This window comes from Protopterus annectens, chromosome 2.part2 (genome assembly GCF_019279795.1).
Source record: "Protopterus annectens isolate FY-2018-M chromosome 2.part2, PAN1.0, whole genome shotgun sequence".
Taxonomy (NCBI): Eukaryota; Metazoa; Chordata; order Ceratodontiformes; family Protopteridae; genus Protopterus; species Protopterus annectens.
The window spans coordinates 217,228,457-217,251,235 of record NC_056730.1 but is presented as its reverse complement, the minus strand read 5'-3'; the positions used below and the strand labels follow the sequence as shown (position 1 = coordinate 217,251,235).

Sequence of the window (22,779 nt, the reverse complement as noted above, 5' to 3'; positions counted from 1 at the left end):
ATTCAACTATTCCTTGAGCCTCAGAATCAACTATTTTAATTTCCTGAAACGCATCTAAACTCCTCCTTAGCTTTCTTTTTAATATTTGGTGATGCATTTTTAAATTTTTCCTCACCCTTATCCTAGCACCTATCAATTTTTTTTCGTAACATCCTTTTACCTTCACAAACATCTGACGTAATCACTTGAAGTTCTTCATTTTCATCACTATCAGTACAGTCACCTTCTGAAGTATACTCTGTCATTACCTCATCCTCTATGTTAATACCTAGTCACCTTTCCCCCCTTACTTACTCATTACTTTCAGCCATACAATACTTTATCATTCTCAACATTGTATTGCTTATTCTTTTTACAAGTGAAACAAAATTGCCCTTCACTTTACATATTCTAACTTCCTTTTTTTTACTTCATCATGTGATTTTCTCCCTACATTGATTACATATTACTTTTGTACACTCTAAAGTTTTTTGGCTGCACCATATGCCTAGTTGTTTTACTACCATCCACACATACTTGATAAATGTTTTTTCGCATCTTTTAAATGTTATAAGAAAACATCCACTTCCTACCCACCATCCCAAATACTCCTCTCATCTATAACTTTCACAACCTCAGAAGCTGAATAACACACAAATGAAAAATAAAAACCTCTTAACTGAATATCATCGGTGCAAAATTGAATTAACTTTTTAGAGTCCCTTGCCTGAGAAATTGAAATCCATTCCATGGGTAAGTCCTTCTGTTTTCACAATTAAAAATTAAAAATCTTAAGTCTTTAGTCTCAAATGTTAAGTCACAAAATGTCTCTTCCCCCAAATAAATCAAGGAAGGTAACCCTAAATTGTCCCAAACAAAATATCTTTTTCTTCTCTCTTAACCGAAAAACTAATTTTACAGGGCCTTTTGCGCTTTCAACTACATTAGCATATCACTTTCCAGATTGCACTCCAACAGTGGCCTTATGTCCATCCAGCTCACTACTCATTTCTTTTTGGACAACTCCCTACTCATTCCGAGAACTTTTTTTTCCATCATATTCAACATAAAAATCTAAGACTCTTCCACAAGATTCTTTGTTCAATAAACCAACCAGTTTTCATCAGGCAGACCTCCAGAAACATCAGTTAACAACTTTTTCAAAATCCTGATATTTAAAGTCAGCTTGACCCTGACTATTTGTACTATCTACTCACTTTTCAACAGTTTTCTATCTGACTAACAGAACCACACTCGCCAACAGAGCAACTCATTCCCTTCATTACCGCACAGCTTCTTCTATCTGCCTCTATGCCAGGAAAAGACATAGGAAGTGCTGCAGTAAACACATTCCCCTACAACAAAAAGCAAGGAAAGTTCGACACCCTGGTCAAATTTTATCTAGAAGTACCACTTTGGGTATTCATGAAAAGAAGTTACTAGCTTAGTGGGATTAGTCTTTAACTTTTTTTTCTCACAGCCATACTTAAGTTGGAAGTCTTTCCTGACATGCTATGGAAAACTAATGCAGATGTCTGAACTGCTTTGCAATTGGATAAGCTCCATCATATCCAAAGTGTATTTTCTTTGCAGCATTACTTATGGTTCATAGGTTTCTTTTAAGCAACTGGTAGTTGGCTGCCATGTTGCAAGAGAAACATGACTGATGCATTTTTTGATGCATTATGAAAGCCATTGTCTAACAATATTCTGGTTATTTTTAAGCAGCATCCTACTTTCTATGCACACACACTCAACATCTAGTTTTGTCAACTATATTGACAATGTGTTGCTAGATTTAAACTAAACTATAAACATATGTATTTATATTATGTATAGAATCCCTCACTAAATGCATATACATCTGTAGATATAGGCTTATGGATATAGATGCATCACGTGTGTGTGCATGCATGTGCTTTAATAGTGTTATTTGGTTTCCATAGAATTACTCCCTTGTTCCTAAAAGGACACAACTTTTCTCCATTGAACTTCAAATCTTCTCTTGTGATTTGTATTCAGTTTCTCAAAGTTTAAAAGGCCAAGCTTCCATTACAAAGCATCATTCAATTGTCTTTCAGATCTGATTATGTATGCTTTCTTTTCAGCTTTTGCTGGAATATAATTTACAAGTTATTCAAAGGCAGTGAGATTTTTTCTGGTCTATATTATAAGATCGGTTGAAAACCTCAAACAACATATGGTCGACACCATATGGTCGATGTCTTCAAACATCGACCTTATAAAAAGACAAAAAAAAAAAAGTACCCTAATGGATTTAAGCAAGGAGGCAAGCCCTCCCCTGCACCCCCCATGCCCCCACTACTTAAATATACCAACTCCAAGACCGCACTATATTTCAGTAAACTGAAATCTCCTCTTAAGGAGATTTCCATTTACACGCTCGAGATTCTGAGCGTAAGCTATTCTCGTGTCAACAATGTCAGATTCGACATTGTTGGCTTTCGAGAATATAATATAGACCCAATTTTTTCAAACTTGGATAATTACATTTCCAGATGTGTTGCATTATGCTTTTTGCATACAGAGTTACTTTGCACAATCCTGATACAGGCATTCATGTACTGACCATCACACTGCATTAAATGCTTTATTTTTATTTGGTTTACATTTTTGATCAAATTAATGGGAATAGACATATATCCATAATTTTTGGAGGGGGCATGAGGTTTATTTGCATTTTGAAAACAAGTGTTAGAATTCATGAATTAAAAATAAAACTGCAGAGACACTGGTTAGGCTGTATTCATAGTCATGCTGTATATCGATTTAGCCATTGGAATATATATAAAACTCATCATTTTTTTACTATGTCTCTGCAGCTGCTTAAGAGATGGTAGATCAAACTCTTCTTCTTCAGTCTTTAAAATTCCAAGAATCCAGCAGAACAAGCTACAGTTTTATCTGACACCGTTCCGATTTTATAAAGATACTAGAAACACGGTAATTCTCTTTAACTTCCAGATTTCACAGACTGTTTAGCATGTTTACCTTAAAGTTTTATTTATTTAGGTGTTTGTTTTTGCAGGTTTTTATTTCCTGCTTTTTGAAAGCTATTCTAACTGAACATCTCGCAGACAAAATAAATAAAGCCTGTTCCTTTTCCAAGCAAGAAAATAGGTGAGTTGTTTATATAGGATATGGGGAAATTTTGAGCTTTTATATTGAAATTTTCCATTATTATCCTATACCTTTTTAACATGTCTATCCAAAATAAGTCCTCTTTTTCCATGTCAGTTCACAAGCACTTGACAATGCTGTTTTAAAGTAATCATGCTACTAGGGCACATTGCAGGAGAATTATGAAAATGGCTGATGATCTCTCTCGTTTTCTCATGATAAATATGTTTTAGCAGCTTACCTGTTGAAGCTTCTAGGAAAACCTGTCCTCATCTGCATCAGAATGCTTGGCATTATTTCACCTGGCTGTACAATATTACTAACACATTATTAAAGTTTACTTCAGATGTTCTATTTGCAAAAAGGGGCCATCTTCTCACTGATATTCTTATGGCTGATGAAGCAAAAGCATTCATTCTGATTTATCACTACCTGTTATTTGACAAACAATTTTTGGCCTACTTAATTTAGAAGAGTAATTTGACAGTCAGCAATCTCTTGTTTTGGAAGCCTTAGTAGTAATGGTCCTGCAGTTAAAGCCTAAAAAGTATCAGCTTTGTTATAAAGTGAATGTTTTTATAATGTTTGTATAAACCTACAATTGTTCTGGCATAATTTATATTGCATACAGCATGTTATATTCTGTATGTGCATAATCTACAGTCTATTGAATGTATTAAACCCCTGCTAACCACACAATCAAACTGTTCTCACCCATTAATATTTCCATTTTTGGGGGCATAAACAACTGAAAACTTATCGCATTGTATCTGATAGAAGCTCACCCCACTTCCAAGTTTAACCCAGCAGGCAGCAATGAACCAGAATGGTTCTAGTGGGAGAAAACTTGAAAATTTAAAACCTTGGTTAAAAATGCACAAGATGTCCACTGGAGGATATTTCACACTATGCAAACCTCTTTGACAAAGAAGAAAACAACTCAAATGTGTATTTCATTAACCAGTGTACACGACAAAATGCCAAATACATACATGACTGAGTTTTGTTATGTGGATCAGTTACAAGTCCTGTTACTTACCTTTATCACAAGTATAAATGTCTACATTCACTAGTAGGAGAGTGTCCAGCCTTATTGAGTTTCACTGCTATTTCTTATGCATGGAGGGCTGAATGGTGTTAAAATGAGGCTGCCAATGAAAAGAGGAAATTGTTCTGAGTGATTTTTTCAGATTAAAAAATATGGGCCATGGAAGGCAATGTCCTCTCCTTCGTCTCCCATATGTGTCAAACAGTAGGTACATACCACATAAACACTGGTTAGTTTTTGCTATTTAACATTTATCTACTTGTGTTCATTTTTGTAGGACTTGGCAGTGGCACTTTCAACATTTCTTAAATCCCAAGATTTTTAGCTATCTATTTTTAATATATTTATACAGTAAGATTTTATAGCTTCCTTTTATTAATTTGAATATATATTTATTCAATGAGATATCACCTACACAACAGAAAAAAAATAAAAATGAATGTCCTTCCTTTTCTTGGCAAAAAAAAAAAAAATCTCCCATTTCTCTCCTAGCCTGCCAGAGCTGTTATTTGGTGAAGGTGTCCTACTAGCCAAGCTAAAGTATGTATGGTTTTCATATTTTTGCCTCAGCCTCCACACAAACTTCCAAAAGAATCCAAACCATCTCTATCAGCTACTTCATTGCCAGCTCCACCCCAATAGAACATTACTGCCTTTATCTTGAATAAGTAAACTGGCACCCTGTTAAACATAAGGCCAACCTCCTCCTTGGTAATCAGTTGTTCAAACCATTGAAATGTCAGCCCTGTGTCTCACTTTCTGTAATGTACTTGGAAAATCAGTTGTTCAAACCATTGAAATGTCAGCCCTGTGTCTCACTTTCTGTAATGTACTTGGAAAACCTCCATCTGCACCCTTCATAGGATTTAGCACTCCTTCACTGTCAATCCCAAGATCCAAATTCCAGTCTACCAAGCATGCTTCATCCACAGCTCTTCCAATACTCTGTCACTCCATCTTTTTATCATAGATAATTCCAATATTCTAAACTTCAGAAAGAACTTTATCATTCTTCTTTATCTACCAACTGTGTGATCCTCTCCCCATAAAGCCCATGTAACCTAAAGCTCACCTTCAGTTCCCTCCTTAATCTTTCCAATTTTTCCTCCTGGTTGTTTACTAAAATTTCTTCCTTTCTTTTCTTCCTAGCTATACATTCCTGTTTATGCATTCCTCCTCTTTACATATGCTGACTTACACCCCACTTATTGTTAGTATACTTTGTGCACCACAGCATTGGTGGATATGTGCATACCTCTCAACCTCTTAGAGCAAGAAATCTGGACAAAGCCATAAATAATGGGAGTCAAAGGCCCAAAAATGGGGACAATTTTTAAATTGGTCTTACAAAGTTAGAAAGTTGGTAGCATAACAGGTTTTGCAATTAGCATGGCTTTTCCGAAGGTTATATAGTCTGAAACTCAAATGACTGTCATTATTTTCTGATGTCTATCTTTAATGATTTGCCACTGGTTTGACAGAAAAACTACAATTTTATGAAAAACAGAAATCTGGACAGTTGAGAGGTATGGATATGTGGCCTCAGTTCAAAAATGTAACATTATTGTGAGTTTCACTGCAATATGTTATATTGTTTGAGCAGATTTCATGGATGTTCCCTCTTTTCTCCACTGTGGCACAACCATGGAGTTCATATATATAATTTAGGAAATGTGGGATGTGACACCCAAATATAATTGGGGGTTATGTTATATGAGCGCTAGTAGGGGTATATTCTTGTTGTAGTTTGTGTGAGCTTGATGGTGTATACAAATATGCAGGTGATTTGTGGGCAAAGCTGCTCACATGGGGGAGTTCAGGAAGGGGTCTATATTACCAGATTGAAACTTTAGTTACTCTAATACCTTAAGATCGATCTAGTAATATCGAAATCCAAAAACCACGAACAACCAATTTCATACAGGCAAAGAATTCCCTTGGCCGTTATGCAGATTATGCCCTTTTGTCCAATGTATAGCAATCTCGGAACTGGTAAATTTAGTTAGGGGGTGTGGGTGGCACAGCTCCCCCCCAAATTGGTGGATGTGGGGGGGGGGGCAAAGCTCCCCTCTTGATTTTTGTTTAAAAGTTTTTTTTTCATATGGTCAATGGAATTCTTTCCCCGCGTGAAATCGGATGTTCGCGGTTTTTGATATTAACAGATTGATCTTTAGGTATTCGAGTAACTAATGTTTCGATCTGGTAATATAGACCCTGCAGGGATGCTTGCACCTGATTAGTTTTGTTTGACAGTGATATCTTTCATTATATTTTCAATAGGATGTTACTTGTTTTGCACTTGCAACTTTGTGTGTTTTATTTATTTATATTTACTGGGATTGTGCACTGATCAAGACTGACCAATTAGACTGACAAATTTCAGACTCAAACCATTTCATATATACAGAAATGTAAGAAGTAATTGAACAGTTCAGAGTAATTACATAGAAAAAATGTATATATGCATGCTAGTGAACAAGCATAGTGCAATTTACAAAGTGTAATGTACAAAAATATACATTACTTTCTAAAGTCTGACAATCTTCACTAAATCTTGAGAGAGGTGAAGAAACTTTGAAAGGAGCTAGATTACATGATATATCCTGCATTGACGCCAGAGCATTTGTCTTGGATGAAGTGTTTGAGTTACATTCTGAATTTGGAAAAAGTGTTGATTTCCTATGTTGCTAGGGAGAACTTGCCAAAAAGTAGGTGCATAAGAAAAGAAAGCATGTTCATTACTGTGGAGTTTGGTTCTAGAGGTAAAAAGAGCTGGTGTGACGTCCCTCAGGTTGTATGAGGAATTGTTTTAAGAAGTCGAGCTGCAAGGGGACTTAATGTGTGGAGATGAGTAGTTTGTAGAGTTAGGTAGGTTAGATTTTTTTAAATGGGTATCCATTTGGCTTTATCTTGGTTGATGCAGTAATGCTGACAGAGATAAATTTCTAATGAACTGGCAGATGTGGTTAGAGGTAGTGTGGCAATGTTTTTGGAGGCAGAAGTAAATATTTGGAGTCCGTATTCATGTTGAGAAAGTGAATCTCCTTTGCCAATGGCTTTTCTGGCGGCTGAATGTGACCTGATTGCTAAATGATGAAGTCATTAGCATAGAATCTAAGTGGGAGATGGGGGGGGGGGTGTCAAAAGAAGTCTATTAATGAATATTGAGAACAGGAGCTGGTAATAGGTTTAGATTCTGGTTAGAATGATCCTGTTTTAACTAAGTTTTCAAACCAGGGAGCGACATCTGGACAGATGCCAATTTCAATTAGTTTTGAAGAAGATAATGTCCTATGAGGTCAAATGCATTTGCTAGATCTATAAATAAATAGGAAACCTATAAAGGAGACCACCATCAACGTTTTGCAGGATGTCAGTTAGGGACCAAAATGCTGACCTATTACTTTGTCCAGGCCAGAATCTATGTTTTGGAAGAGAGCTGGTTGGGGATACAGAGTTGGGTGTAGACTTTCAAGACATTTCCCAGATTTGGGAGGATGGATATTGGATGGGAAATCCTTTGGGCTTGCTTTGGGAGGTTTTTAATTTGAGCCGTTTTCAAAAGTTGTAGCCTGATTTATGTGAGACTTGCTGAGAGGAAGACATAGGTGTGTCTGGAGTGACACATGAGCCAAGGGGTTTATGTTGTCATATCTTGGAGGTGTGTCACTGGAAGTAGAACAGAGACGACTCAGGGGCGTATGCATTTCCTGCGTTTTGTTCGGCTTAAGTTTAGACTGACTATATGCATATAAATAATCTGTGATAATCTGCAAATGGTCTGGAACCTGCAAAACCAAGAACAATTTAAATATTTGTATATTTTATATCACAACCCATTGTTGTCATCCTGATATGCACCTTTATCAAAAATTGATATGAAGTGCTATTTAGGCTAGTTAATAATAAAAAAAATGGATTATCGCTACTTATTTTGGAACCTGTATTTAAATAAAATAAAATGCAACAATCCCATAAATTTAGTATTTGAACCAACCAAATGGACAATTCCCATATCAGCGTATTTATAAACACATAAACAGTGGTGAATTGAAAGTACTCTTCATCACAAGGCGAATTATGTCATTTTCCCATAGTCGATCTAGGCTCTGATAGCAAACCTGTTACCATTTATAGTGACCATGGAAGCCACCAGGAAGAAAATGAGCATTTACTCACTGCCATAGCATGTTATATTTGTGCATTTCCTAAAACAAGCTCTGTATCTCAACAAAATAAATGCATTCCTTTTGTAAGAGGCTAGGAGTAGCTCATTGTGTGTGACCACTTTTAGGTCAACAGCAATTTGGATGACACAATCCCTTACCTTTCTTGCTCCGTGCGCTTGTATTACATGTGCTCTGTTCTAAATCGCATATGAATTCTGCCTTCTGAAGCAGCACCTTAATTACATGCCAACACAACTCAAGACCATATGATCTCTGCTGATGTCTCTCTTAGCATTTTACTTCTGAAGGACAACTCTTCTATCCCACCATGCTTCATAAATCTGCAGCTGTCTTACACATCTGCATACAGCTTGCTCCTTCACGCTGTTAACAAGTGCAGGGAGTTTTTTGTACTTCTGTTCAAGCCCATGTAAGACCACCCAAACTGACATTTAGTCAGGTCTTAAAGTCTTAACTTCACCACTTTTCCATAAGCATCTGTCTGCTCTTGCTATTCTGGTTGATAACTTCATGGTTACATCAGGCAGCCATTGCATTTTAAGGTGAAAATTTCTTTACTGGCCACAGAAATTGTACAAGGGTAGACAAAACCGATGTAAAATAATGCATAAATGAAGTTCGCAAAGTACATTGAACCGTAGTAACGTAATGGTTAAAGTCTCTTCCTCTCATATGCAAGTTACAGGATTCAGTCCTGAACTCTAGCCATTACCTCTGAGGAATTTGTCTGCTTTTTCTGTGTCTCTGTGGGACTCCTTCCAAAAATGTTCCAGGTTTTTCTACTTCATACTCTTCCAGGAACAGAGTTTATGGGCAGCAGCACGAACTCTAGATGGTATCTATTGGGGGAATTGTTGTACAGATCAAAGGCTTTGGGCATCAACTGTGGAGCATAGCATCCTGTAGTTAGAACACAGATCCCAGACTGAGTGGTGTGTCGGGGCTGAACACAGATCCCAGACTGAGTGGTGTGTCGGGGCTTGCCACATAATGGTATAAAAATATAGTTTTAGGGGATCCTGTTAATTAATACTGCTATCAAATACCCATGCCCATTTTTGGCAATAAGTGGGTTAAGGGCCCGGCCTACTACATTGACCTATGCTAATGTGGTGGTAGGATGGAGGTATATGGGATCCTATTTGGCCAGCACCTGTTTGCCATAAAGACCAGCATCCCAGGTCAAGAAGATATGGCCACTGGGTGTCTAGTTGTCCAGCATGGATTACATGAGATAACTCTCTTAAATGAAAGCCAGATGTAAAGCCAGTCAACCTGCCAAACATTAAACTAAGGATTACTACACTCCTCATAGGTTTGGCATAGTGCAGCTTGGAAGTGGATGTCATAATGGTATGTAGGAAGTTGGACATCATCTGCATCCATGAGACAGGATAGAAGGGCAATGCAGCAAAGCCACTTTGTTTAGATTCCAGAGTCCACTATTCTGGGAAAGGACAAACAAAAAATGGTGGGGTAATTGTGATGATGTAATCAGAATTAATGACAGACTCATGACATTCAAACTCCAATGTAAGGATATGGTTCTATTCATAATATCGGCCTATGCCCCACAGCAGGATTGTGATGGCAAGGAAAAAGTGCATTCAGGCAGCAGCTGCAGGAGTTTACTAAATAAAGCAAAACAGCATGAGTTTGGTGTTTATATTTGGGAACCTGAATCCACATATCGGGATGGAAAGAATAGGATAAAAGGGCTGCATTGGTCCACATGGGTGGGGCAACAGGAATAAAGAAGCCATTCAAGGATTCTGGTCTGGCAAATAGCTTGATAGTAGTCAACACGTGTTTCAGCAAGAGAAATGGTCAGAAATGGTATACAAGAGTTGCCAACATGGAGTTTAGGTATACTTTTTCCTAGTACAGAAAGGTCATTGGGGTAGAATTGGAAAGGTCATTGGGGTAGAATGGTTTCTACATCATTCCCAGTGAAACAGTTGGCCCAAAATGTGAATCATTCATGGTGCAATCCATTGCAATCCCTGATCAGAGAAAGCTTTAAGATCAACAGTCTATGCTGAAGACCTTCAAGCTGACTAGAAATAAATCACAAAGAATTCAAGGAAATACCCTGGGCTGTAACATCACTGGAAGAAGAGTAATTTGGTAGAATTGAAGAAGAATGATAGCACCTCAAAACAGCATGTGTGAGGACGGGTCTATATTAGAACATCGAAATTTCAGAACTTCAAATGTTCTAATATCGACCCTAATAAGCGAAAGCTGAAAATAGCGAAGTTTCAGAAAACCGAATTCTTTCCTAGGGGAAAGAATCCGGTTGTCTGTTCCTGTCGCTTCGCTATTTTCAGCACTGTGGTGGAAAGTTACAGGTCGGGTTCGGGTAAGTGTGTGATTTTGTGGAAGTGAGGGTGGGTTAGGTGGGTTAGGGTGCGGGTCAGGTAAGTGTGCGAATGTGTGGGTTAGGCTGGGGTAGGTGAGTTAGGGTGCGGGTGAGGTGTGTGCGTGATAGTGACAGACCTTAGGTTTAGGGTTTGGGTTAAAGTAAGTGGGTAGATAGTGGTGGTGTACGTACAGTTTAGTGTAGGGTTAGATGTAAGATTTTAGGTGTATGTGTGTGGATTGCTGTTTGTTTGGTGTGTTTGTGTTGTGTGTACGTGTTTTGGTACAGCAAATTTTTTCCCTAGGAAAAAATTTGCTGTTCTGAATTTTCGATTAGTTTTTGGTTACTAGAGGTCGATATTAGAACATTCAAAGTTCTGAAACTTCGATGTTCTAATATAGACCTGTGAGGACTATAGAGCAGATATGCAGCTGAGTCAGTTATTGAGATGATACGAAGGAAAGCTGATGGAAGCAAGAACTCCAGGAAGTCATCAAAAAGGAGGAAAGCAGAAAAAATGTGGGGGGAAGAAAAAGATGGACTAGGCTCAGAAAGGAATACAGGCTGGCTTGCAGAGCAGTTGCAATAGCAAAGATCAAGGAAGACAATCTACCAATTTTTAGAATGTGATTAAGCAGATGGCACAGTAAATATCAGTTTGTAAAGCGGACAGAATAATTGACAATAGACATCAGACTCCTTAAATGATGGCTGCAACAACTTTCTCACCAGTCCACAGGGAATCGAAGGCAGATGGAAGGAGTACTTTCAGTAGTCAAAAAAAAAAAAAAAAAAAGGCAGCCTTAGACGTTATGGAGGCAAGTCCCCTGTGCGCACTCTTGCTAACATTAACTATCTTTACAGATTTTCCTATTTGAGGGAGGGCAGAACATATGATGACATCATTGATGTGGCATTACAGGCAGGCTGAAGATCTTCAGCAAATGGTGAAGAAATATAAAACTAAATCATACTGGCGAAGCGAAGAGCACAGAAGAGAATTGTACTGCCAGCAAATAGGGGGAAATGAGAAAAATCTGAGAATCAAAATAGAAAGGAAATAGTGGAATAGATAGTGGAATAGATTAACAGCTTCAAGAATTTGGGAGAGGCGGTCCAGGAGAATAAAAGTCTGAATGTGGAGGTCAATGTAAGAATCGGGCTATAGCCACCTGGCAGTGTGTGTCGGGGGTAATGTATGACAGAAGAATGCCATAGAAGCTGAAAAGAAAGGTGTACAAACAGTGGTGAAGTAGTACTATTGTAAGATACAGAAGCCTGAGCAGTGAAGCAGAGAGCAGTTGAAGCTAGAAGTGAGAGATGAAGTGCTTGAGATGGAGGTTGAAGAATGCACACTGTGGGAAAGACAAAAAAAATAAGACATCCGAGCAGAAGCCCAAGTAGCTCCAGTTGCTAAGAAGGTCAGAGAGAACAGATTATGGTGGTCCAGGCACCTGTGTAGGAAAGCAGAAGATGATCTGCAGGTGATCATTCCAGGAAAGAGACCAAACAGGAAATGAGGGTGTCCAGCAAAGAGATAGTGGATTATGTGAAAACATACCTGCATTGTTTTTAATTGATTACTAAGGAGGAGGTTGGCCTTCTGGTTTAAAGCCTGTTGGCAGTTCGTGTGGCTGTCGAAGGTAGGAGAGTGGCACCAAATCAAGAGAGATGGTGACAGTTGATGTGCCACCCTCTCCCCATGTAGAAAATGGGGTGCAGGGGGAGGTGTATTGTGATGAAGGAAGGCAGTCTAGTACCTTGAGCCGTAGTGATTCAACTCTCAAGTTATTTTTCACATCATCTTAAGATGATACCTGGAGTTAAAGCACTTAATGCCATTTTTGTGCACCAGTGTGGTACTGGAGGACCTGTTGCACTGAACAATGCAAATGTTCTGTAGTACTCCTAAAATACATTCCTACTTCAAAGATTCATATACAGTGTAGTAATAAAGCAGTCCACAAATAAACTAGCATTCATTGTCTTTAACGTGATTGTTATGAAGTTACCACGTCATACTTGCTGTATTATTTACTGTACTGCTAGAATAATGCAGTTTGTCTGTAAAAATCCCATACTAAACTGCCATCACAGCACTAAGCCATTATTAATGATTCAGCATTTTTTTTGTAGTGAACAGGTTGGTTTATTTAACTTTAGGTTATTTCTCTGCTGACTAGTATTGCTAAAATAATATTGTCTTCCCATTTCAATTTGAAAAGGAAAACTTGAGCTATGACTGTCAATTTGCATCTCATTCAGCTTCCCAGCTACATGTGCATATGTCCTGCAAGACTGTATCTATTCTATTTTCACCTTTTATTTATGTATTTTAAGAATAAAACATTGTTTACACTTCTGTATGCATTATTCAGGAAAGCAAATTGGGTTAATTTTTTTCCGGATGTCTTTGATGCAGATGGCTTCCAGTAGAGGGCCCCGAAGACATATGTGAATGCTGTGAGACTGAAAGCTGTGAGGAAGTAACCAAGTTGCCTGGAAAAAATAATCTGCACAAGAATCATTCAAAGAGAGACTTGCATGGTAATACCAGCATAATGATTTGTGTGATTCTGTAACCCATAGTGAAGTCCCCGTTGCGATATGATTTCTATCTAGTGTTCAGCATCATGGCCAAACACTGCAACTTAAGATAATTAACTGGGGTAATACTAATATCGCTGTTTCTGTAGCATGTCTAAATCCTTCCTTTGCAACCAAAGCCTGATAAGCATTATCTGACACTGCTACAAAAACAAATCCGTTGCTTTCAATATTCTCCATTGCTTTGTAGTTCAACATAAAAGTGATGCATCATGATGTGGCAGATTTAGCAAGATGTACCCACAGCTTGATGCTGATCCTGAAATGTTATTCCTGGGGTGGGCCTCATTCAATTCATAATGGAAAATCTTCAAAGCTGTTTAAATTCCATTGTTGAGGAACTTTTCAGGATGATGTAAGGCATAACGCTTTTACTTTACATTCTCTCAAATGTTTCCCACCCCTTTGGATTACAATAAAACAATATAACTGCACACCTTAAAGTAAACAGTGAATCGCTGAACATGATATGCATAACTGCCTTGTTTGAGACTGGCATGCTCATCCTCTCCATGCTAGCACTGATGGGTGCCAGAGTCTATGAACCTTAGGGTAAAGCCCTAACAATGACCCAGACAACCTATGTGCCAATGGAACTGACTGAATATTTCTAATTTTGTTTTAAAATTGTTTCTTTAGCCTTGAAATGAATTCTGCAAAGGATTTGTAATGCTATAAACTAGAATATGTGGAAAGACCGAGTGTCATAGAATGACTGATATGAATCTGACTTCAGATTTTGCTATATGCATGTATGTATTTATTGGTAACTACTTTTGTCTCCTTTGCAGCTTTTGCCAACAGACCCATGTGACTTTCCCTGATTGCCGTCTACATACTCACTCCGACTCCTTGGGACTAACTCCAGTTAACCACACACTTGCAGAATATCACTCAATAATAAACTAGTTAACGAAGACAGAGTGCTAGAAAAACAGGAATACAGTTGTATTAAATGCCTTGTGGAATAAAGGTTTTGTTTCCAGTGTTGCTAACTGTGTTTTTATTTTTTAGCACTCTGTTTACTAGCTCCAATTAAGGGTTGGTGGCCAGTGAGGAATATAGTGTCCCTGGCCCACTTCATAACTGCTGCTGTAGAAGCATTTCCTCGGATACTCTAACTACTCTGTGCAGGTGTGCATGTAACACTGTGATGACTGAACAATGTGATGATTGAAAAATGGGTATCTGTGATGAATTTATCCTCATGCAAGGAGCTGATGTCAACAAACAACCCTGCCCCATCCCATGGTTGCACTATGCAACTGTTTTGTGCTGTCTGCCAAAATCTGTTTCATGTTGCCTGTGAGCATATGCTCCACCAATGCCAAGATGGGCACACCCATTCTGCCCAGTTAGGAACTCTGTGTCCAAGCCAGTAAAAGAGCCCAGGTTTGCAGGGGCTTAGACAAGGCTTTATTCCTTTATGCTGCTATGTTTGCTGGTATTTAGTTATACACATTTAAAGTGAAACACAATGCAGCTCTTTCATTGCAGTGAGTCTGTGCATGATTTGTCTCTACTGCTTTAGTATTGTTCTTGTGTGGCGTTTTAAATCTTAATAGTTGTGTTTAATGTGTAACAAATGCAGGCCAGTGATACTGTGGTCACTTGAACACAGTTTACTTTAAATGCATGCAGGAACAGATGCAAAAATTGCTGCATGTCCTGTTGTCACGGTAGTCCGTTATACCTATATGTGTTCAACACATAAATATATAAAATGTGATGGACAAATGGATTGTGTTGATAAATATCCTGGAGATGTTTTGTATATGCAAAACTGACAATATTGAGATGATCACATTTGCTAATGAGGGCTAAATGTATACCTCTCGACCTCATAATGCAAGAAATCTAGGCAAAGCCTAAAATAATTGGGAGGGTGCTGCAAAGGCCCAAAAATAATAGCAGTTTTTTAATATTGCTCTTGTACACTTAAAATTGCTAGAATAACAGGATTTGAATTGACATTTGTTTTGTAAAGGATATGAAGTCTGAATCTGAAATGTATTTGATTTAGTGACTTCAATCGAAAGTGATTTACCAAACAGCCACAAATTTTGAGGAATAGCCCTAAAATATGAGACAAAAATCTGGACGTTTTTGTGAAAATCTGAACACTTAAGAGGCATGGCTTCATGTATTAAGTAGAAAAGAATGCAAGGAGATGCACATCTAGGTACTGTGTGTAGAAAAAATAGTGATGCAAGGGTTGTATAAATTTTTTTTTAGTTCAGCAGGCTATGAGCTTCTTAAAACAATCCACTGAAAGTAAAATTTGCTGATCCCACCCCCCCCTCACTCAACAAGACTCCATCCTCACCAAAGCCATGCGTCGCCTAGTTAATCACCAAGCTGACCCCATCTTATGCTTTCACAGATCCTATTATTTCTGCTTCTCTAGCCAAACTGTACTAACCACTATTTCTCACATTTTGAGTCTAAACCATAGGGAAGCTCACAATCTAAAGATTATATTCTCTTTCCTCACTTTCAGAGCTCAGCTAAAAAAAAAAGTCACAAATTAGTCTGCAAGTACTTTAGTTAACCAGAGAACACTTCTCTATCTCACCTATACATCTACCTATTGACATCGTTCCATCCTCATACTCTATTAGGACATTGGCAACTGGAGTGTCCTACATCTGAGGAAAACCCTTGCAGCTATTGCTATTTAGTCTTAGTCCTACCTCTCCTTAACCGGATAGTTACTGCAATATTTCTCTAGCTAATTTTTATAATTTAATATTTGTAAGGCAGCATCTATAAACATAAGCTCGAAGCCTCTGGTCAGCATATATTTTTCCATAGTACATTCCTAGACAAATGTAAATAATTAAATTTTCATCAGCTGTCATAGCTACGATATGTAGAAGGGAGTTCTAGAACAGGTAATTATTGGAAAGCACCATCTCTGCAATTAGTACAGCATTTTGAGACTCCCCTTTACTTTTGATTCACATTTCTAAACCCGTGTATTGTTTGGAATTTCAAAGTTTGGGTCCCGTATAACAAAACAGTCTTTGGCAGAAAGTGTCGAACTTTGGGATAGAGGGTATGTCAATCTGTTTCAAATGAGCTCAGTTACAAAACTCTAATATAATTTACAGAAAAGTATAGTTTCCTCTACAGTTTTGCACATTTTTTACAACTTTGCTGCATGTTTTTCTGGGGAAACATTACATGTTTCATGTAGCTTTTAATTTTCCTGTTTGCTGAACACAATACTGCAGGCTTTACAAAGAACACAATTGCATTTACTTTAGCTTTGTATAGCTCCAGAGCCCCCGGCTTTGTGTTTTCTTCAAATAAATTGAACAAAAACAAAAAGGCACACACCTTTAGTTAACTCCTAGATTCATTTTCTAGAAAGACTATTAGTATCTGTGTTATGTGAGTAAAGCCCTTTAGCCTTTCACCAGACCTCTCACTGTTTGGCATATCTACATGGGTGTTCACCAGTTGGGTACACCCTGAATTTGCAGATTAACAGTGAACATGTGGCACCGTTACTTCATCCATTGATTTCTCTGACACTTATTGAGAGGGCCTTACACCAGATCCTGCTTTGATTTCTCCCGTAACCAACTGCAGATAATGAGAACTAGCATCTTTCACTCTGTCATGGTGGGTGTCATTACCTTAACATGGTATATGTTTTTCTCCTTACTTAATTCAACCATGTAGTTAATGTTCTTTACCTTTCTTACAACAGTAAAAGCATCCTCCCATGCTGCCTGCATCTTATCAATCTCTCTTGAGACAGCTGATAACTCAAAAAAACAAGCTCCCTGATGGAATCCCACCATCAATAGGTTGTATAACAAAAGGAAGAAATTCATGGCAAAAATTTGAGGTGCAATGTCTAGCAAGGTAAGAAAACCTTTGATAACCTAAACAAGCAACTGAGGGGGTTAACCTAGTCTATCAAAGCCAAATCAGATGTAGAATTATCCTCCCTGGCTGAGGACAATCACAACTTTTTCTTTGGCTATGTCCATATCTACAAAGGCAATACACAGCAATGAACTGAATTATTTGCAAATGGTGCTATCTATACAGAGCCAGAAGATGCAGAAAGTCTCCTGTCTGAAAAATGTAGCTCCAGTTTTATCCTCTTCTCCCCATCAGATGCCCTTCAGGAAATACCCTTATCCATTCCTCACCCAACTATTCGTAGACAGCAGGCAGTCAAGGCACTCTCCAAGGCCTCAAGCACTGCATCAGCAAGTTGTAATAGTATCCCAGAATGCCTTGTTAATGCAATGAAACATGAATTATCAGGCCCACTAGAATCACTATTTAACCACAACCTCCAGATAGTCTTAAGACCAAATTAACAGTGGACTGGAATGGTGATCCTGTTACCATCCACAGACTAGAGGAGTTACTGATCCATAAGCCTGGGTTAGCCTGATATGCAAAGCTAATTTATGGATATTCTAAATGATGACATAGGTAACCTGCAAATACTGGACTCAATTCAGTTCAGATTTGTCAAGTGCAGTTCTTGTCTACTCAAACTCCTGGACATTTCCAAAAAGGTTCAGCAAAGCAATGGATGAGAGCAGAGTGTTACATACTGCCTACCTTCACCTGGTCAAGTCATTTGACACAGTACCCCACTCTGGCATTATGCAAAAGCTCACTAAACTACATATAAACCACTACATCACCCACTGGGTAGCCAGCTAGCTTAGAGACAGGACCCATGAAGCTAGAATAGGGGAATACATCTCCATAAATAGACCTGTTAGTTGGGTGCTTCACAGTTCCGTGCTGGGGTTGCTCCTGTTTGGCATGTGGTTCTCTTAGGTCAAGGGCCTCTGGTTGACATGGATGGGAAGCCTGTTCTATAGTAGGCAGACCCTCAGACATATAGCAGAGTTCATTCCTATATTTATTCAAGTGAAACTTGGATCAGTAGATAGGAAATCATAAAGATACCCCTGATATGGCACCTATTTCATTTGGAGAGAGGAAGCTGGTAAATTCTCTGCTTTTCATGCCCAAGCATATATACCTTTGACAAAAAACTTGAATGAATACCTATCAAATTTTGAAGAACCCAAGATAAACTGTGCAGAAACACGGAGACACTGGCAAGTAAAGCCAACAGCAATTTATTATAGTTGTAAGCGCTTTCACACCCTTCGGTGCTTCATCAGACAATGTTATAAAAATAAAGGACACATTAAATACATCCATATAAATTCAAATGGACCAATAAAAATCCACATATTAAGACTTCATTAAATTTAAAGGAATACATGTATACTGCAATAAAACTGCAGGATATCTAAACAATAAGTTAGTGCAATCTTTTAAGTGCTGGCTTAATACAGTATCATTAAGGCCGGAGCCTAAATGTGCTCCAAATCTAAATATCCATTTCATTTCAGCTGTATCGGTGAGAGCATAAATATCTCCTAGCCTTATATTACTGTATATCACTTGTAAAACCTGATATGAAAAGGAATGTGTTAAGCCTTCTGTCACAGAATGTTTAGCTAAAGCACTATACAGTAATCCTTTCTTACAATAAACATGATCCCTTATTCGCTCACAAAGCCTATTTGTTTTTCCAACATAAAATTTAGGACACGTTTTGCATTGAACCAAATATATAATATTCCTGGCGTTACAATTGGCCTGCACATTATACTTCCATAGCCGTTTGGTATGAGGGTGTACAAAGTGCCCACTCTCATTAATAAACTTGCAAACATTACAACCATTACATGTATCTCTAGATCTGGACTGTTGAAATTGCTTATTATTCAAGTAGCATAAAAGTTGTTTGAGTGTATTCTTTTTTTTATATACCATCCTTGGACGTGCACCTACTACTACTACAATCGCCTGATCTGTATGTAAAATGTGCCAGTTCTTGTATAGAACATTTCTAATGTGCTTAACATCCAAGCTATATGATAAAATAAACAGTACCCCTTGTGGATGCTTGTGATCCGATCTAGTTATATTATCACCTTTCGAAAAGATTCCCATGCAATGTGTCATTATTGCATGTCAAACTAGCTATTCTCAGTCTGTCCATGTACTACACTAGAAAAGACGTGTGGAGGATGCATACTTGTTCTATGCAAAATGAAGGGCAATAACAGTCTTCCTATGCAACTCAGTGTTGAAAACCCCTTCACTGCTAATAAAGATTTTAAAATCTAGAAACTCAGTGCTAGAATTAGAGAACTTGTGTAAACCATAGAAAAGTACTACTGGTGTTGAGATGTTTTATGAACCTCAATAAAGAAAACTCATAATTTCCCCACACAAAAAAGACATCATCCACAAAACGTCTGTAGAAAATGAGATCAACGCCCAAGACCTCACTGATGACATTGTGCTCCCATTCAGCCATAACTAAATTTGCATAGCTATTGGCACAGCTAGTTCCCATTGCAACACCCTTCTGTTGCCAGTAGTATGCTCCCTCAAACACGAATATATTATTCTCTAGAATAACTTCTAATAGCACAATAAATCTATATGTTCACTAAACAGGCCATCCCTATTAAAATAGTTTTTGATCATGTTAATGCCGTCAGCATTCGTAATGCACGTAAATAGAGCCTCAACATCTAAAGTCACCAAAATTGTAGATGGACAAGATAATTGACCGAATTTCAAATATAAATCATGCAAAAAATTTTCAGCATCTCTAAGAACTACATGATACCTGTCTAAAACAGGTCTCGGTTGTTTATCCACATAAATGGATAAAGGCTCAGTAAGCCATCCTGCAGACACTATTGGTCTTAAACTGTGAAGAATTTTTTTTTGTGAATTTTAGGTAAACCATACAACTTGGGAACAAGTGGAAATTCCACATTAAAATATGTGCATAGCTCACGCATAAGAGTCCCATGCAAAGACATTCATGCACACCCAAAAGGCCATTCTGTTGTATTTGTTCAGTAACACACAAGTCAACAAGTTAATAAATGGAAGAGTCATCTAACATCCTAAGCATTTGCTGTATGTAATAATCAACATTTAGCACCACAATAGGTCCCCCCTTATCCGCAGGCCTAATGACAATTGCACCATTACTTAGTATTTTTCTCAAAGCTTGACGTTCATCATGGCTCAGATTATCATGCATAACATGTTTCTGAGTATTAAAATACTTGTATAAATCATTCTCACAGGCTTTCACAAATACATCTATTGTGGATGAAAAATTAGGCATAAAACTACTTGGTTTAGAAAAAATGTTCTGAAGAGTATGTACACTCCCAAAAGTCATTCGTAAAGCTATATTCCTCTCAAACAATCTGAACTGTAGTAAAGTCTCAAATTTTTTTGGGAAGTGTGTCTAGGTTTAAAAAGCCCCTTTGCTCACTAGTAGTAGCTCAGTGATACAAATAACCTGTAAATTCAATTTTCTATCAATGCAGCACTAATCAAAAACAACATGACCAGTAGCTCAACCTTATGTTCTCTACATCATTTAACCTAGCTACCATCTCTTGAACTAGTCCTAACATTAGTTATCGGGAATATACTATCAGGAATGAAACTCTTTGGAAATGAATAAAAATATTTAAAAAAAAAGAATGAAACTCGCATCCCTTACAGCATACCACTTCTCAGCAAAATAAGCAAGACTTGCCAATGTCCTAGCAAACTTTTATTATACCATCTCATATGGGAGAAAATTCCACTGGCATTTCCATATATAGACCCATAGCTATCCATTCAGCACTATCCAAAATCTTAGAAAGATGTGGTCCTTATCAACTGCTGCAATATCTACTACACAATGACGTACTTTAGCCCACTCAGAATGGCTTCCATTTGAACAGTACATATACTACTTAATTGGTATTTCTCATCAGTCAAAGCAAGAATGAAGGTAAACTAGTCCTCTTCAAATTCTACAGCCAATATTTGCACTGTTGGGTGGTGTTTCATCTATTTTTCTTGCACTCCATAAAGCATTTGTCTTGGTTTCTCACCCATACTACACATACTCTCAAAACTCTACCTCACTACCAGTGCTGTAATGTGGTACAGTAGGTATCTTTCTGAGAGAACACATGCTAAGATGGCACAATGTTAATTTTTACCACCTTGTCCAGTAAAATGTGTCCCCCCAAGAATCCACATAAGTCCTCTACCATTAAATCTATAAAGAAATTTCTTGCCTCTGATCATTGATCCTCATATAATATACAGATGATTATAGCTCTTCTGTTTAGTCCCCACTGTTTATGAATTGCAGGACTTCACTCAACAATAGTACTCCAATTAAAACTGGTTACTGAAATTCCAGTTGCTGCCATGCCCAAACAAGGGAAAACAAGTGCTAGTCATTTTTATAACATACTCGCATGCAGACATTTCGCAATCTCATTATTACAAAACATCAAGCTAGACCTGTTGGGTGTTACTATAGAGGACATCTTGTAGCATTCAGTAAAGAAAATCTACCAGAAATTAGGGCTACTAACAGAGAATTTTTCTGACTATATCCTAACAAACCTACATGTCTTACCTGTCTTCATGGAACATCATTCTTAATTTAACCAACAGGAGCAATGATGTAACAAAGTAGAACCATTTGCAATTCATTTCCAAAATAGATTCTGCAGTGGCAGAGCCCTCATACACATCTATGGATGGAATTGTCTTGTCTACCTAAAACATGTCCATTTAAAAGTAACTCGTATAAGTCACCAAATATAAATTCTTAAACTTTCACAATGTTACTTGCCCCCCAAGAACCTTTCACTTAAAATACACCTCACCTGCAGTCTGCCCTTGATGGTAGTGTCAATTAAATCTCCAAGCTGTAACAATTTTCCTTCTGCACTCACACAACTGGAAAGCATGCCTTGAAACATAGCCTAAGAACACCTCTACTTGTGAAAATGCTTTATGCTGTCAACTGTGTGTTTAGAGCTTTTCTCCCTCTCAATAACCTGAGAGAAGTTGACTTTATGAGCGTACAGCACATGTATGCTGGTGACTTGGGCTATTATCAACATCTGCCATACTCAAGTTTCACACTAAAATTATGTAATGGTTAAAATACTTGCCTCCTAATAAATGTAACCATGTCTGCCTCAGTTCAATGCCTTTTATCAGAGACTGAAATGTATGAAGACTATTTTATGTTCATGCTTGCAAATTTTCATGGTAAGAAGCTGCCACCAGCCAGACCCATCTGGCACACCAAAGCTTTATTTACTCTTAAAGGGCAACTGATGCACATTATATAATGGTAGCTGTAGCAAAATAGTCACGGAATACAGTTTTATAAATTAATGAACAGCCAGAGATAAGCTTTTTAATATTGAATAATGACATTTTTGGAAAGAAATAATTAGGCAATGTACTTTGAAAATTAAATATAGAAAAAAATGTGTCAAACACACACAAATTGCCTGGTCCTTCCCTACCACTAGTTGAAGATGTATTGTAAT

The 22,779-nt window shown here is 37.7% G+C and overlaps 1 protein-coding gene across 2 annotated transcripts in view; it reads left to right on the top strand.

Annotated features, from left to right (window-relative positions):
- Positions 1-14,317, top strand: part of LOC122796016 (zona pellucida sperm-binding protein 3-like) — a 192,926-nt gene extending 178,609 nt beyond the window's left edge. For both annotated transcript variants that reach the window (XM_044064495.1, XM_044064496.1), the window contains exons 5-8: positions 2,823-2,943; positions 3,029-3,120; positions 13,143-13,267; positions 14,119-14,317. In XM_044064495.1, the coding sequence (XP_043920430.1) occupies positions 2,823-2,943; positions 3,029-3,120; positions 13,143-13,267; positions 14,119-14,141 (361 nt within the window). In that variant the 3' untranslated portion in view covers positions 14,142-14,317. The remainder of the gene's footprint in view (positions 1-2,822; positions 2,944-3,028; positions 3,121-13,142; positions 13,268-14,118) is intronic.
- The last annotated feature ends 8,462 nt before the right edge of the window (positions 14,318-22,779 follow it).